This window comes from Squalius cephalus (genome assembly GCF_949319135.1).
Source record: "Squalius cephalus genome assembly, chromosome: 13".
NCBI classification, from domain to species: domain Eukaryota; kingdom Metazoa; phylum Chordata; class Actinopteri; order Cypriniformes; family Leuciscidae; genus Squalius; species Squalius cephalus.
In genome coordinates this window covers 16,389,909-16,408,806 of record NC_137134.1, presented here as the reverse complement: position 1 = coordinate 16,408,806, position 18,898 = coordinate 16,389,909, and the positions used below count along the sequence as shown (strand labels likewise).

The 18,898-nt window shown below is 37.0% G+C and overlaps 2 protein-coding genes across 2 annotated transcripts in view; both read right to left on the bottom strand.

The window, feature by feature from the left end:
- Window positions 1-15,116, bottom strand: part of LOC307170184 (complement factor H-like) — a 268,514-nt gene extending 253,398 nt beyond the window's left edge. Inside the window, exon 1 of the mRNA XM_079891230.1 lies at window positions 14,980-15,116. Within this exon, the coding sequence (XP_079747356.1) occupies window positions 14,980-15,049 (70 nt within the window). The 5' untranslated portion in view covers window positions 15,050-15,116. The remainder of the gene's footprint in view (window positions 1-14,979) is intronic.
- Window positions 1-18,898, bottom strand: part of LOC307170186 (verrucotoxin subunit beta-like) — a 157,011-nt gene that overhangs the window by 45,835 nt on the left and 92,278 nt on the right. Inside the window, exon 9 of the mRNA XM_079891234.1 lies at window positions 10,719-10,898. Coding sequence (XP_079747360.1) covers window positions 10,719-10,898 — 180 coding nt within the window. The remainder of the gene's footprint in view (window positions 1-10,718; window positions 10,899-18,898) is intronic.

Sequence of the window (18,898 nt, the reverse complement as noted above, 5' to 3'; positions counted from 1 at the left end):
AAAGCATCCTGGGAACTAACAATGGTGTCTCTAAAACCGCATAATTGATCAAATTCTCTTAAAATAAATAGGTAGCCTTTTTTTCTTAATTTTATCAGCTTAATCGTTCCTCAATTTAAGCCTCTAAACTGTGAATGTTTCCTTAAAAAATTATCTCTTAGTGAAATGAAAACTTGTTCCCATTCAAAAGCTACACTCAATGCTGCGCTGAAGCGCTTTGGGAACAACTTTGTGTGACCAGAGGGCTGTTCCATGAAACACGATTAGAATTAAAGCCAGGCTTATTTTGGTTAGTCAGATTTATTGTTGGTGGATTCTGTTTCATAAAGCAAACTTAAAATAGTTCAAACTCAGTTACTCTGGCAACTTATGCTGGGAAACTAACCTGGTCCAGGGCAGACTAACTTTTAGGCTAAGCCTGAGTTGTTACACCGTTCCTCTAACACTGACCTATGGAACACAATGATATTACCACTGACTCTCTCGCATACCATTATTTGACTTTATTAATAACTATCAGTCCAAAAATAAATATACAGTATACAGAACATCGACTTAAATAAGGCTACAATGATAAATGATACAATATAGACCTACAAACGTGTTCAATTATATTTTATATGAATTTTAAATAAGTCAAGTAATATTATTTAAGTATTGAATAATAATAATATTAAATAAGTAAATAAATAAAATAATAAATAATTCTAATTAAAAGGGGAGAGGGTTATATAAAAAATAATGAATATAATTAATGTGATTTTATAGAATATTCTTTGATTTTTTTTCCAAAATGAATACTTTTGCTCTTAATTTCATGCAATCCTCTCCATAGTATATTTTAAAAACTAAATCTAAACAATAATTTAAAACTGGGGATTCTGGCTTTCTCCAAAATTGTGTTATTGATTTAAAAGCAGTAATTCACAGTTTTCGAAAATAAGTATAACTAGTCTATATTAAGTAGCATAGATCCTATACCCAAAACTATATTTTGTATCTTTCTTAATAAATATTGATATCTTTATTATTATTATTAAAAATGTCAACAACAAAAAAATTAAGTAAAATAAATGAGTGTAATAATCTATAAGTTCACCGCAACTTAGCCAACATCCTAAAGATAAATGCTTATAGTTAGAAGATATGTTTAATAAGAGAAGTTTAATCACCACTTTTCTTAGCGTCTTTAATGAAGCAGGCCTCTGCTGTGAATAATGTGTGTAACACATCAATGAAAATTGACATTGAACTTGACAGCCTCAGACGGTGACGTCATCGGAATGCGTGCTCGTCAGATGTGTCACAGGTTCTTTGGCCCTGTCCCAAATGGCACACTTCATATGAACTTTTGGTCTTGTGAACTTACAATGGCTGCGTGTGTCAGTTTGTAATTTTAGGTATCAGAAGGGTGCTCGTGAGCGCCCCCTTTGCCGAGCCCGCACTGATGCAAGCTTTAAAGCAGACTTCTTCCTGACAGTCCAATAGCGTTACGTCATGAAAGTGCGGACTCAGAGGTAGACCGTGAGTGTTTAAGGTGCCATTTGGGACTGGGCCTTTGTCTACAGAAAATAAGCGACGTACAAGGTAAGAGGTGTGTGGAGGAAATGGAGGAACTGGTTGTCAGGGCAACAGTCAGCTGAGCCTCGAGCACCTGGAAGATGGACAAAGGCAGGAACTTCTACAGTGCCTCCCGGCCAATCTCTTTATGGAGACACCGGGCAGAACAGGCGAATTACATCTGATTGTGGACTCAGAGAAACCTAATACTAAGCAGTGTTGCGAACTTGGGCCATTTGGTTTAGCCAAAATTAGCATATTGTTGCTGTTTTGTTTACTTTTTTTGCACAGTTTTTATTTGTTTTTGTTTCCTCCTGCACTGTAAATATGGATTTTGTTTTGTTCAACATTTTGTACAGCACGTCGTTTCCCTTTTTCACCCCAACTGGTTGGCCTCCCTGCAGACCTATAAGTTCAATCGATTGTAAAAAAAAAAATTATAAAAAAGATAAGTAAACATTATTTATATTATTCACTCTCCTATATATCATGATCATAATACATAATCAGCAGGAAACCCATGTTTAGTGAATTTTGAATGTGAAATTAACTACTGTGCCAAGTAGAAAATTTGTTAAAAGAACTGTGTGAAGAGATTTGGAAAAAAAGATTGAGAAATGTGTCCAATCAATTGTGTAAAATGTGTAAAAAAGTGTAAAATGCTCATTATTTATTAAGCACCAATACCACTTTTTCCAGACCGAGTCCAATACCGATACCGTAACCGATACCTGTATTTTGACTGCATTTGTCATTTTTAAATGTATCGGTATAGAAACCAAAAGAATATAAATCATAGTAGGCCTAGTTTGCTTAATTGTTTAATCAAATATATATTCCCTTCACTTATTTTCATGCTTACTGCTAAAATGCATTGTATGAGCTTCTGTTACTTTCACTGTTTATTATATTGCTCTATCATACTTTCTTTCTTTTACAGTTTTTTTCAATTGTTTACACGAAATTTTGAAAACCGTTTTTTTTTTATATATATATATATAATCACAATTATCCAAACACCACACTCAATTTGCATAATTCCTAGATTGTTTGCAAAATGACACACTTCAGTCAAAACATATACACATATTTGTGAAATGCTATTAGTTTTCATTTAACCAACACAGTCCTCAATGATCAGACACTATTGCAGCCAGTTTCACACTGCTATGATAAATAAAAAAAACATTTGCAAAAAAATGAATTTTAGGAAATAGCATGTGCTAGATTTTTTGCCAGACATTGTTATGTAAGGGATAATTTAGATGAAAAAAAATAAATAGTGACAAACCCACAACATTCTTCATGATTAGTTTGAGATATAGGGAGAATGTACACAAATAGGCCTACTATAAACTTACCAAACACTGCACAACACTGATGCTGCAGACTGAATATTTCAAGTATTTATTTCAATACTTACAGTATTTCTTACCATAATCAGTTACAGTAATCAACCAACAATGAAATCAATGAAACAAATAAAATCTGTAGACAAATAATAATTACTGCATGAAGTACATACACTTTGACTCTGAAGAAAAACTACTGTAAAAGCAACAAGAATACTGTAACTATTCATCATCTCTCCGTCTGGCTGGATCAGGCCATAAGTTTTCATCCACATCACAGGCTATGTCTTCATTGGCAAGGCACCGTTGGAAGAATCGCCTCGTGTGACGAATCCACCCCTGCACAGAAGCTGCTTCGATATGATCACAGGCCTGCTCCATGGCCTGAATGAGGGGCAAACGGTCATAGGGCCGCAGGTCGTATACCTTCCACCGCCATGCTGAAATAAAACTCTTCTATTGGATTCAGGAAGGGGGAGTATGGGGGAAGGTATAAGACTTCAAATTCAGGGTGCTCATGGAACCAATTCTGGACCAGAGCAGCCCGATGGAATGAGACATTGTCCCAAACGACAAAGTACCTCATCTGGTCCACTTGGTTTAATGCTGTGACAATCTCATGCAATCTGTCAAGAAATGCAAGTATTAGATTTGCATTATAGGGTCCCAGATTTGCATGGTGGTGGAGGACCCCATTTTGTGTAATAGCAGTGCAAAGGGTGATGTTACCCCCTCGCTGCCCTGGCACATTGGTGATTGCCCTGTGTCCAATTACATTTCTCTCTCTTCTTGTTTTCGCAAGGTTAAATCCAGCCTCATCCACATATATAAATTCATGTTGAATTTCTGCAGCATCCATTTGCAAGACTCTCTGAAACACAGTAAAAGACAATAGCATGCTATTCAATATCTATTGCACAGTATTTTTTTTTTGTGCCAGAACATTATGAGCAGTGCACAATACCACACCATAGTAAGATAAACAATACATACTCATTGCGCAGATGTTTCACTCTCTCTGAATTTCTGTTAAATGGTACCCGATACAGTTGCTTCATGTATATTTGATTTTTCTTGAGGATTCGACCTAATGTTGACAGAGAGACTCGTTGGATGTTATTGAAAATATGGTCATCATTGATGATATTGGCTTGAATTTCTCACAGCCGATACAATTATTGGCGGCCTCTTGTGCACGAGTGAACATAGGGCCCCTTCCGCGACCCTGTCCTCGACCCTCAATCCTATGTAAAAAAAAAAAATATATATATATATATAAAAAAATAAAATAAAAAAATAAATAAATACACATGCAGCCTTCTGTCAATGTCACAGTAAACAATATTGATGAGTACATCAAGCTTCAGTTTCAATGCACTGTGTGGTTAGCTTACCTGTTTTCTCGATGAAATGTCCGAATTACTGACACAACAGTATTTCTGCTGAGATTTGGTTGAACTCTTTGTCCAGCTTCCATCAGTGTCAGTCCATGGTTGATAACATGGTCAATAAGTGTTGCACGGATTTCTTGAGTCAAATTTGGTCCTCGTCTTCTTTGCTCAGGTTCTATCAACTCTTCAAGTCTTCCTCTACCTAGGCCTCTTCCTCTACCTCTACCTCCTTCTCCTCTTCCTCTACCTAGGCCTCTTCCTCTATCTCCTTCTCCTCTACCTCCTTCTCCTCTTCCTCTACCTAGGCCTCTTCCTCTATCTCCTTCTTCTCCTTCTCCTCTATCTCCTTCTTCTCCTCTTCCTCTACCCAGGCCTCATCCTCTACCCCCTTCTCCTCTTCCTCTACCTCCTTCATCTCCTCTTTGAGCTCCCCCTCTCATTCTCACTCTTCTTCTTCTTCTAGCTCCTTTCATTTTTGTTGAAGACAGGTGAACTCACCTGCTGCCTTTTATAGCACACCTGAGTGCTGTGTTTTCAAATTAGCTTCCACACCTGGTGGATGTGATTATCCAATTCGTTCATCGTTCATTGGCAATCCGGGGCTTTGTAATGACAAGGAAGTAACCTCACAATCCTTATCTGTGTCTAAGGTGTAAAAATGTGTGTAGAGTTTTACAAATCACTGTGTGTAATGTTTTGCAAAAAGGGTGAAGCAGACATTGTGTGTAATGTTGTGCAAATCTGTGGAGGTGTTTTGCCCATTGGAGTAGAATTTTGCAAATTGTGTAAATTTTTATTTTAGTGTGTAAACAATCGTAAAAAACTGTAACAGCACATATTTAGATCAAATCCAGAAAGGCTCAGTGCTGAGGAATGGGTCAGTGGTTCCAGTGAAATATTAATTCTTTATTCCAATTTTGATACTACAACAAAAACTACAGTAATCAATCAAATGTGAAAAAACACTGCATAGCCTATTCATTACAGTCTAAATTAAATAGAGATGGATCTTTTTGTAAAGTTACAAAATGTAACTTATTTCAAGAGCAGTGAATAGGCCTAATATATTTGTCCTTTGTTTGATTAACATTAAAACACAGCAGCAGGTTTATTAAAATCCTGCCCATTTAAGACCGAACGCACGTGCAAGTTTAATGTGTTTATTTCCCCCGTATTTGCGCGATAGTAAAAATACTTGATTATTATTTTTCTCTTTGTTCTTACAGGCTTTTTGGCATCTTTTTTGAAAAGTTTTTTTTTTTTTCATACACATGCTCACTTAGCTGGCATTAAATAAGGTAATAGCGTTTTTTTAAAGCACATTTTAAACATAATGATTTTATCATCCATTTAGTTTTAATTGCAAGACAGAGAAAATTGAATTACAAAACAGAGAAACTAAATTGTAAAAGGTTTTATTTTGATTAGCTCCATTTGTTTTTTATTAGTACAGCTAATGCATCAGTGATGTTTTATTCTCCTTGTCACACACACTCAGGCAAATTCATCTCTCCATCATTACAGTGTTGTATTAGGGGGATACTGCCTATTAAATATTTGCCCCTCTGACATGCAAACTCGATTCTATCCTTATGTGGTGAGAATATCTTTTCCCGTCCAGCCCATCGCAGCTCTATACCTCTTTTATCCATTTCCTCCACCGTCACTGAACAAGGCTCTGAAACAAACAACATCTCACTGTCACTGTTACAATATACATTCATTGATTCATCAGCACTACAAGACTACAAGATTACATCAAACTTACAAAAAAAATAAATACAGTCAGAAAAGCCTTACATGTCTTTGATGTATGGTTTAGTGTTCATACTTACTTAAACACTTAATATTCCCTCTCCATTCGCCTTGTTCACAGGTCATGTATTTGGAGTAGGGGTGGCCCAGAACCAGTGTGTATTTATTAAAGCAGACGTATTCAACTCTCTCCCCTGAATTGTATTCAGGTTTTGTCATTTCTGTTGTATCTGCAAAGTCTACTTGTGGTGGTCGCTCACATTTCCCTGAAGGCAAAGTAAAGTTATTTTTTTTTTATTTTTAGATCACCACAAAAATTGGCAAATGACATTAAAGGATTAGTTCACTTTTAAAAAAACTTTTGATGATAATTTACTCACCCCCATGTCATCCTTAATTTCTTTTCGACTGAAGAAAGAAAGACATGGACATCTTGGATGACATGGGGGTGAGTAAATTATCAGCAAAAGTTTTTTTTAAAAGTGAACTAATCCTTTAACCCTTGTATGGTGTTCGGGTCTGTGGGACCCGTTTTCATTTTTTATCAAAAGAAAAATTATACGATTAATTATTTTTTCTACCTCAGACTCATTGGCCTTGGCTCATTTTCTGTGAAGAACATATATCAGAACACATTTTCAATGACCACACACTGTACACCTGTTAAGTTGGAATAGGAACGGATAAAACGCAGACAGACACGAGCAGTAGCTTAGCATTTTCTTTACTCTCTCTTCTTCACCGCTCTAACATCAATTGAACATGTAAACACATCAGTACCACCTAGTGGACATGAATATTATAGCATCCCCCCCCCCCCCCCATACATTTATATTACACACAGGATGTTCGGGTCCACTGGTGTTCTTGTGTATGGTTTATGAGGACACAAATGATTATAATGACATGGGTATTACAACGTAAATATGGTTTATGAGGACAACTGTGTCCTCATTATCCAAACGGCTTAAAAAAACTAAATGGTGTTTTTTGAATTTCAAAAAAGGCCAAAAGTTTTCTGTGATTGGTAGGTTTAGGACTAGGGTTAGTGTAGGGGGATAGATTATAGAGTTTGTACATTAGTAAAACCATTACGCCTATGGAGTGTGTGTGTGTGTGTGTGTGTGTGTGTGTGTGAGTGTGTGTGTGTGTGTGTGTGTGTGTGTGTGCGCGTGAGTGTGTGTGTGTGTGTGTGTGCATGTGTGTGTGCGTGCATGTGAGAGAGAGATTGTGTGTAAGTGTGAGAGAGTGCGAGTGCAAAAGTGAGTTTTGTTTCTACCCCTGCCGTTCCCGCACAAGGTTGCAATTCTTAAATGTGATCTAACAAAGGTAAAGGGAAAATATTAACCATATATGCTGTTTATATTGCTTGTAATTGGGATGAAGTAAACATCTGTTGAGTATTTTAACATAAATCGTTTGATTATGTTGAATTAAAAACCCAAAAATGCAGCGGGTCCACCAGACCCACGAACACTGGCTGAATAACAAAAATATGAACACCACACAAGGGTTAATAAATCTCGATATCAGCCACAACCATAGAACATGATTTTATGTAATGAACATTATTAAAATGAAAATTTGGGGTCTTCTTTTAAATGTTTTAAAAAATGCCTTTCTGTATGGAAGAGATCTGTGGATATTTCTATAATATATTATAACCAAATCTAAATTTGTGTCTGAAGTTGAGGTTATGCATGTAAAGCTCATCGCCACAGTGCTTAGTGCGTAGCTATGCTGATGCTAGGTTATTCTGGGTGGTTGCTAGGACATCTTCCCAAATCAAGATGTGATGACGATGTGTCGATGAATTACGTATCAAAGTTGAGCATTTACTTTAACATGAGCAACAGTGATGCTTGCAAACACTGCTAATAAAACTCAACTAAACCTGTGAACCTTACCTTATGCAAAGAAAATATATTTCCTTATATATAAATGATCAATATATTAAACAATTTAACGACATATTTGAAAATGTTCAGAATAATATATTGTGCTAATATATCACCATATATTGAAAAATACATAAGGAATTGCCGCTTTTCATATATCGAAAAATATGTGACAATATATTTACTAATATATCATTCCACAGCCATTGCACAGCCATTACTTTTTAAATATAGTAACATATAGAGCCCTATATTTTAACGATCTAACGTATGGTCTAAAGCGCTTAGTACTAAGGTACTTAATGTGTGTCCAAATCCACTTTTGCTAGTTTAACGACGGGAAAAATGGTTGGCGCGCCCAGTGTATGGTCTAAGAGGGTTGTCCCTATTCTCTTAATGAGTAATGGGTGTGTTTTAGGCTTTACGTGTGTTAAACCAATCAGAGTCTCATCTCCCATTTCCTTCAGACCAGCACGCCCATGGGCACACATGCATACGCTATTTAAACAACGCGGCGCAGGCCGTCGAAACCTTTGCCTAGCACTACATTGCGCTGGGTGTATGATAGGGCCCATAGTCTTAATGGCGTTTTGCTAATTATTGTCAAACTAACCACAGGCTCTACTCTTCAGCACAATAACCCCCGAAACACATAAAAGAAAACCTTTTAAATTATAAAATAACAGAACATTAAACATTAGCAGTTCTCCCACTACATTAATATTGACCAAAACACATGAAATAACACTTAATTGTAAAATGTACTCTTAACAGTCAGAAGCAAAGCATGCTGGGAACTAGAAATCTGCTGCAACTCATTCCGTGAATGTGTGTATATATGCGTGTACATACATTCACATTTATATGGGAACATGTATGTGATATATATGTACACAATAAAGGATACAACTTTATGCCTTTTTTTGCCTTAATTTCTAAATATGTCATATGGATCAATATATAGCCATACATGGTCAATGCATATATTGAAAAAAATAAGGACTACTTTCCCATATATGGAAATGTATTATGTAATGTATCGCATTCAATTTTGCAGTATATTCCCATATATTTATGGTCGTAAGGGTTACCTCCTACACATTTAGGAAATGGGACGTCCCATTCTCCAGTTGGCAAGCAGGTGATTTCACTCTGTCCTTGTAATTCCGATCCCTTCCCAACACATGAAAGAGTTATTGTGTGTCCAGGTCTGATTGAAACCTCAGGCCCCGGGCGTCCGTTTGATCTCATCTTTACTGGCAGGTTTGCGACACATATTACCTCTAAAGAACATAAAGATCTGATAAATCAAGCATCCTCCATGTGAACAGCAGATCTATTATTGATCTATCTTTGTCCAATGCAAAGATTTTACATTCTGTGTCCTTACCTTCACATTTAGGGAAAGGGCTGCTCCATTCTCCACTTGGCTGACAGGTGATTTCTCTCTGTCCTTTTAATTTCAGCCCTCGTCCATTGCATGAAAATATTAACTTGTGTCCATGTTTGACTGAACCCTCAATATCAGGGAATCGCTCTATTTTTAAGTCTTCCACTGTTGTGTTTAGAGGACACGTTGCCTCTAGAGAAAGCAGACACTTGATCACATATTTATCCACACAGAAGCTTTTATACTTTGTGGCCCAGTGTTCAAGAGTAACTATGCTAATTACTTTTGCAAAAGTAGTGGTTTAGCATAACAATTACATTTTTGTCATATATTCAACAAGCAGCGTTACAGTAAAGAAAACTGAGCTAAAAATGGAGTATACATCTATCCCTAACAACCTCATGAAAAATTCAAGATAATATAATACAATACAATATACAATATAATGCATATTCTGACTAAGGTCTGTTAGTGATACATATAAATTAATAAAACAAATGACATTTTCCCACTTAATTCACCATCAGTCCCAGCTGATGTTTGTCATGTATCTAGTAAATTTTTACCATTATGTAAGTAAATGTGATTTTTGATTCATTAAATTTTAAGTAACTCTCTTGTGCAGAACTTTTCACTCCATTTTCCATTTTCACAGATTCATCGTCCTTCTGGAATTTCATTGAATAGCTCAATGCACTTTTATCTCAGAATTTCTGTATTTTCATACTCGTATCTTTCTCATGTGCCAAAAAAACAAAACAAGAAAAAAATATATCTGGCGAGAGACTGTGGAGTCAGATACATTATTTTAAATTCTCCTCATTAATAGCTTCAGATGCATTCAGGTGTGTACATTATACTTAGTGTCCCTACTACTTTATTTAAAGAGTTGCTATCATCATTTGGTTTTGTGATTTCACTGAGGATTATTGTGACCATTTTTAAATCACTCAATTCTTTTTCTCAGGTTAGAACTTTTTTTTACAAGAAAGGAGTATAGCACAATGGCACTAAAACACTCATTTTATTTGAGCATTTTATTGGACAAAAAACTGTGTAGCTCAGGATGAATCATCCAGCATATATCAGCAAAAACTGATAATGTTTATTACAATAACATATTAATCTAGTGCACATGGACTAAACTCAAATTATGATTTTACTGATTCTTCAAAGCAAATTGATTTTGTAATTACTGTTGTCCCCACCACAAATTATCTGTGGACTTGATGTTATTCCTCTTGATTGTCAAATATCTAGCAGTCTCTCTTTATTTTCACATACAAGAATTTTTTTTTTTTTTTTTTTTTTTTTTTTTACTAATCTGTAAGACGTTTTAAAAGACAGTTATCACCACCAATCAAAATCTTACCTTCACATGTTGGTGTTTCTTCCCAAGTTCCATTGCGGCAGAAAACTGTACTCTTCCCATTCATTAAGAATGATCTTCGACATACATATGTTACACTAGATCCATGTGCATACAATTCTTCAGGTTTAGATGTTATGAATGCATATTCCACCTTTGGAGGAATGTTACAACTGACGCCCACTAAAAAAAATATGTTAATGGTAATTCATGAAATCCAGTAAGACTGAGATTAACATTGTCAATAAATAGTGTCTATTGTCCACTATATGCTGTCGCTGCTCCCCACAAACATGCAATAAGAGTTTGAGAAGCTCACCCTCACAAACTGGTTTCTCCCATGTACCTCTGATACATGTTATGAAGCGTTGACTTGATATGAACCCTGGATCACATTCCACTTCAGCAGATCCTCGATCATGAAGGCTTTGCTTTAGTTTTCCATGGTGAACACTGGGAAAAGCACCACATTCTTCCTCCCCTGTAAAGACAGAAAACATTTCACATTTCAGTCCACTATTATTAGTCTAACACCTGAGAGTGACAATAATAAAACTCACGGATGCACCGAGGTTCTTCAGACCAAGAGCCTTCACTGCATGTCACTAAATCCCACCAGTTCCCAGTGAAGGGTTTATAACCCGTGTTGCAGGTGTAAAGGATTTCTTCTTCATTGGAGGGGAGGCTGTATATCAAACCGTTTTCCACGGATAGATCACGGCACGATCTCTGCTTTGCTGTGAACATAAAAAAACATAAAGATTATGATCCTCATATGTTTTGATTCGTCATTATGCAGACGTATAATGATTTGATTGGATATTGAAAAAATTCAAGATAAAGGCAGTATGACTGAGAGAAATTCAAAGACAAAAACGAAAACTTCCAAGAAAGCGTACCCTCACAGACAGGAACATTATTATCCCACCCCTATTTCAAAACTGTAAACACAATGTTTTTACATTCTTTACAAGTGTAATTGTCATAGGACAGTAAGAGCTGTGAGTGTAAACCTCACTCCCCTGACCTCAAGAGATGCACTAGCAATTGACACTAGAGGCTGTGGTCTTTAGAGTCCTTGTTAGCGTGTCTGCCTCCCATGCTGGAGTCCCCGGTTTGAATCCAGCAAGGAGCAGGTCCAATAGGACCAGTTACATAAGTACAATATAATCTGATATAACCTGTCATGCAGTTCACTATCACTGTTTCACCATCAGTGTATGATGATTTTTAAACTGGTTCTTCTAAGTTTCCATATTTAATGTTTTCTCGAAGACATTCTGAGAAGCCCAAAGTCACACAACGACACAACTTTGTATATTAAATGCTTAAAGGCACAATATGTAACTTTTTTGCTTTAAAAATAGCAAAAATCACTATATCTATGTTATATATTTTTTTTAGTTGTGTACTTACATTATCCCAACTGTTTCCAACAACTTTCAAACCAGGAGAAATTTGTATTTAATTCGAGAAACGTCCCGTTTCTTTATTTCCGTTTTGTCACCGTCAATGGCATCATATCCGCGTTGTCCCTGGTTTCCGCTCGTGCTGCCATAGCAACCAGAGCCCTCTGATAGTAACCAAAGCGACTGACGCGGACAACTTTGTAGTTCGCAATGTCTATTTGCACGCTGTTGTTGTTTCGTTCAAACATTATGGACCATGGCAAGCAGACTTTGGATAAAAAAGGAGAACTAAAACGAGAATCAATATCAGCGCGGTGTTTTCGAGATGCTGAGAGCTCCACGTCCGAGACTTCGACCGCTCCTACATGTACTTTATTAAACAGGTGAGCACATTTACATAAAACTAATCAATGTTATATAGTTCAACAATGATAAAATGTTAGAATATGATCTGTATGTTATTCTAATGTTGATCTAGCTTACTGCTAGTCTCATACAGACAGTCTAACACATCAATTTAAACACATTGAAATGCAGTTTAGTGTGATAGTGTAATGTTAGACCAAGTGAAACAGCGCTGCGTTACCTCACAAGTTTAATTTGTCTAATAAACTGACCTGTGAGTAGTAATTCTGCGTGTAGTTCGGTAGAATAAAATGTCCATATTCCTTTAATATCCGCGGGACTCGCGCCGTGTGTGGAGCTGATAGCTGTCTCTTAGCAATCCCGAACTGCTTCATATCACAGTCATGATAAAAGCATCAATGTATTCAGTCATCCATAAACATTAATAGATCGGTCGGCTTGACGTTGACGACAAGATCCATAATTCTTAGCAAATGTTGCGTCATCAAACTACGCCTTTGTTATTGTAAATAGGTTAGCAACCCCTAGTGGCGAAAAATTCCATACTGTCCGTTTAAGTACTTGCACAACTAGTAAACACTCTCTAGAGATACAGTTAAATGTTTTGGGAAGTGCATTTAATATAACAATTTTTTTCAAATCAATTAAATATAAATGAAAAAGACATTTAAATAAATAACAACAACAAAAAGAACTTGCCTTATTGGCCACAATTAAAGAAAAACAACCAAAAGACGAAGCCGAGGAGTTTCACAAGTGTCTTTGTTGGTCTGTCTCTGATACTCTTGTCTGCTTGGGGATCAACAAGTTAATAAGCATAAAGTATATTGTGGTGAATTAATCTGTCAGGCATTGGAAATGAGTGAGATTGAAGAAGATTCACAACACTTTCAAACTTTTAAACAAATATTTAAAATGTAGCGTTTTTATTTCAAAATTCTGATCATTTCTATAATAATAATGAGAATAATAATAAGTGATAGTAATAATATATAAAATCAATTATAATAATCATTAATGATACAAAAATGTTGTATGCCTGTCCATTTAGTCTGGGAATTACAGGTGATTTGTACAGGCTGCTCTGGTTCAAACCCAGGACGACATTTATATTGTATTCTTGAATAGATGTCGTAGTGTGTTCTCTGATCTCCCACAATCTCTGCATTTGGGATGTTTGGTGTTGCACACATGTTTACTGTAAAACAAAAATATCCATCATTCTAATTTGAATTCATAATATATGCACATCTGGGGATTCCCTCTCTAGACTTGAACCCTGGTGAACATCTGTATTTTAATATGGCATCTTTCTGGTATTCTTGCATTTTCTCAACAACATCACCATTTGGTATATCTGGTGCTGTGCATGTTATCTCTGTGTGAAAAGCAAGGGAAAGAGAAATAGTTAAATATGTGTTTTGAATAAAGCTCAGAAATCTGTGATCATTGGGCGAAGATACAAACAAACAAATAAACAGTGTAATAACCCTTTTTGCACTTTGGAATGGGGTGACTCCATTCGCCCGTCTCTGTGCAGTGAATGTCACTACTTCCGTCTATCTTTTTGTCATTAGATACACACTCAAAGTGAATAAAATCACCATAACCTCCCTCTTCTGTTCCCAATCACTTTCCAATCATAGTAACAACAAGCTACAACCCAGTTTTCCTCAAAACGAGTTTATAATATAAATTGGTCTCTATGAGCAGGCGGCAGAGAGAAAAGTCTGAAGGGACCGTCTGCCTGAGCTCACAACAGGTTTAGCAAAAGAACGCAAACATCTTTGTTAGAGAACACAGAAGTTCTGCAAGGGAACGCAAACGATTTGAAAAATATTTATTTTCTCCCATCTGAATTTTTTTCCACCACCATGTCCATTTAGGGGCTCCATACATTTCATCCAGTACATATAAAGAGAATAAAAAGCAAAAAGCACATTTACCCTTTCTCGCAAGTATACAACACTGTTGCTCCAAAAACAAACCCTGTTAAGACTAAAATCACCATTTGCTGTGACCCCTGGTTTTACTGGTTTGCTGTGACAAACGTTTTACTCTGCATTGTAACATTGATTTAATAACAAAAAATGATGTGGTCATTGGTGATGTGGAATTGACCATTTTCTCACTTGCACATGGTCGCTCAATGGATGTTTTCCATTGTCCTTTTTCACATTTTAATCTATACATTCCAGTAAAACCTGTCGTGCAGCTCAGCCTCACTGTTTCACCATCACTGTATAACTCTTTCGCAACTGGTTCTGTGTTTTTATAGTTAATATCTGCTATACGACATTCTGAGAAGCACAAAAAAATGTTACACTAAGACATTTTGTACATTAAATGCTGAAGCACATGCAAAACTAGGCAACACTTTCTAAATCTACAGTTTGGGAAGTGCATATAATATAACATTTATATTCAAGTCAATAAAATCTAAATTAAAAAGACATTCATATAAATAACAACAACAAAAAATCACTTGCCTTGACTTTGGGCAAAATTTAAGGAAAACAACCAAAAGACGAAGCCGAGGAGTTTTACAGGAACTCTCATTTTGATCTCAATTCACAAGTATCTTTGTTGGTCTGTCTCTGATACTCTTGTCTGCTTGGGGATCAACAAGTTAATCATTTACCAAAGTCAAAGAGAGGTTTTTGTTACACCGGACCACTCTGTGCACAAGCAATATTTCATACATGAAGCAAACTCTGAACTCTTTAATTCTGTTAATGTTTTTCATGTTCTTCGTGAATCAAATCATGAAATACATTATGTGGTGAATGAATCTGTCCCATAAAGCATAATGAGTGAGATCGAAGAAGATTCACAACAATTTTGAAGAAGAGTTAGAGCCTTAAAGTATTCGACTGACTGTGCTTAAATTGTTCTTGTCTCTTATGACCTAGATGATCCTCCTTATCTCACATAAATTTTAAAAAGAGTTGGAAATGTAAAGGCTGGATGCAGTGTTGCCAGATTGGGCGGTTTTGCATTTGATTGTGCGGGTAAAAATTGGTTTGGGCGGGTTTGGGATCAGTTTGGTGGTTTTCAAAAAAATGATAGGCTAATTATTTAACACAACCCAAGTGTGCATGTACTCCATCCAATCAGTCATTGTAATGTAACTAAACACACCCACTGCATACTCGGCTGTGTTGGTGATGTTGACAGTTGATGGCTTGACGCCAACGTCACGAGTCACAACTCACGAGCCAATCGAGTGATAGCAGCAGTCAGCACTCAGGCAGCGGGAAATACAAATTAAAAAGATGTCGAAGTGGGCAAAATATAAAAAAACGCACCGAAAGGAGTGGGAGAGTGATTCGGACCTAAAGCCATGGATAACGCAGTCTAAATCGGATGATAGTAAAGCTCACTGCAAAATCTGCAACACCGACATAAGGGCTCACTTTAAGGATTTGAAGGACCATGCCGAAACCAAGAAGCACAAGATGCGGTGCCTGCCCACAATTAAGGCTTTCACAGTTAGTAAAGCTAGTTTAAGTAACTCGGCGTCCATTTGTGATGACCAGAAGCGCCGTGAACTGCGGATAGCAACATACGTTGCTTGCCACACATCAGTTAATGCCGTGGACGACTTATCGGCAGTGGCGATTCTAGGATTTTTCCGTAACAGGGGCCATTAAGGGGCCACATGCTACATTCAGGGGCCAAATACAGGGTACATTCAAGCACACAAAATAATTTATTCAGTACGGTGCAAATACATTTCGGCAGTCATTCCTTTTTCAAACGCTCTAATAAAAAATTATGAGCCAGTAAGTTCTTAATGATTTTTTTTTCATTTATTTATACTGTGCATAAAGGACACAATGCACTTCTTTCTGAATTCCACCTTTTAAGTTTCATAATCATGCCGTCGCTTATAAACAGTAAATTATTGTTAATTGTTTGGGGGTGGAATTGCATCTGTGATCGTTGTGAATAATTCTCCGGTTGCTCTTCTCGTCGACGATTGATGGGTGGGAATCTCTAGGCACCTCATGATTCAATTCGATTACGATTCAGAGGGTAACGATTATCGATTATTAACGATTTTTTTTTTTTTTTACTACTTGGTACTTTTAAAGCAAAGTATTTATGATGACCCATAACGAACTTACTTCCAATACTTCCTATATTAATTTTATTAATAAAACAAATGGAAGTGATTTGGCAAGTCAACTGTAAGGTTACATTTGCCAGCATTTGTCCCAACATTGCAAAGAACCAACAGGAAAATAAATGTGTGCCTGTACTAGCAGCATACTTGTAGTAAATTAATACAAACTTCAGCATATTCTGAATCTCTAGCATTTAAAGGTACAATATGTAAGAATTTTGCATTAAAATATCCCATAATCTCAAGGCCAGTGTTATATATTTTGTTAAGATGATTACTTACAATATCCCAAATGTTTCCAACTATTTTTAAATTGTGAGAAAAGTGCGATTTTAACCAAGGAAACGGGGCGTTAGAGCAGGGGGGAGCTGGGAGTCGCCAGTCAATTGCGTCATATCCGCGTTACCCTCGGTTTCCGCTCGTACTGCGTGGAGTCCTGGACAAATGCGGAAGTTGTAGTTGTAGCGTCTATCAAGCAACAAACGTTAGCTAGTTTCTTGCAGTCGTTATGGAACACAATTATTCTTTACCGATTGCAGCTGGTTCTGTCGACAAACCATGCTTAATTTTTTATTTTCCAAATGTAGCATTCAGTAATTGTTATTGTTCTGCCCTTTGGGTATTGTCCTTGTTAGAATATTAGGACCTCTAGCGGTCAAGTATGGTATTGCAGGCTGAATCAGGAAGTTAGTTTAAAAAAGCACATGGTGAAGATTGTTCCAGCTGCAATAATCCTGTTATGTTTCGATTTCTCCTTTGCAAGAACTGCCTGTAAGTTGTTTATATATTTGCTGTTTAACATTATTTCTAATAATAGATTTGTGCTGATTTCATGTTTATTTAAAACTATATATGGGTATAAATCTTTGATTTCAATTCGTGAACTGATTGTTTACTGAGACATTTCATTGTAATTAAGCTTTATTAGTATCTGTACGAGTGACAATTTCACCTTAGTGTATTTTTTGTGCTTGTTTTCAGTTTCACTCCTTTGTTCATGTGTTCATGCTCAACAAGAGTCTCTATTAAACGGAGCTAAGAAGCTATATTCTGACTCTCATGTTTTTCATGACGGGAGTTTGGCTGGCTGTCTAATTTTGGTTAAGAACACCAATTGGAGGACAGTACAGTGAAAAGGCAACTTTGGTTGGAGAAATTACGACGTTGATTGTGTGCAAAGTATGAACGAGCACCATGGATGAATATAAGGATGGCGACAGAGCTTCTCAGAAGAGCGCGGCCAGCAGTCACACATCAGTTTCAACAGCAAGCGCAGCAGCAAGGGCCCGTGCGAAGGCTGAAGCAGCACGTGTCCGTGCATCCTTTGCTGAAAAAGAAGCTAAGTTAAAAATTGAACAAGCAGAGAAGGAAGCAAAATCTCTCCTCGAGAAGGCCAGACTCACAGCTGAATTGAATGCTCTAACACTACAGAGGGAGGCAGCAGCGGCTGTAGCACAGGCAGAAATATTAGAGGCAGCTGAGGAACAGTTAAAAGTAACGGACGACAAAAGTGCTAGAAGATCATTAAAGGAAGAAAGTATGCAGCGTACAAACGATTATGTTACACAGCAGGCTGAGTTACAAAAACATTCACGCTGTCATGACTTTGTACCTGTTAAGCATGAGGAAAGCTTAGTAACTTGGGACAAGTCACTTGAATCCTCGCCACTTATTCCTCGTCCAGAAAACCAGTTTAAATCGTCAGAGAGATGCATTACCATGTCTGATTCCTACTTTTCACCTCTCAAAATAAGCCCTAACATAGCAGAGACTAATAACGAACAGTGGCCACATCCTCAGTCGGGTGTTCGTACCAATCTGAATGCCACAGCTCAACCTTATAATCCTCTTCACTATGCTTCCCAGGCTGAATCGGTCAAAGACCCCCCAATGACAGAGTTCGTAAAGTTTCTGGCACGTCGTGAATTGGTGACTACAGGGCTCTGTCACTTCGACGACAGACCCGAAAGTTTCAGAGCATGGCAGTCCTCATTCCTAAATGCCATAAAGGAGCTTGACATCTCAGTTAGCGAAGAGTTGGACCTTTTAACTAAGTGGCTAAGCAAGGAATCAGCCTTTATGTCAACAGGATACGTCTCATGCACGTTAACAATCCTCAGGTTGCTCTCAGGAAAGCCTGGGATAGACTGGTCGAGTGTTATGCTTCACCTGAGATAATTGAAGATGCGCTGTTCAAGAAAGTGGATATGTTTGCTAAAATTTACAACAACGACTCTGTGAGACTTAGAGAACTTGGAGATCCCCTCATGGAGATCTTA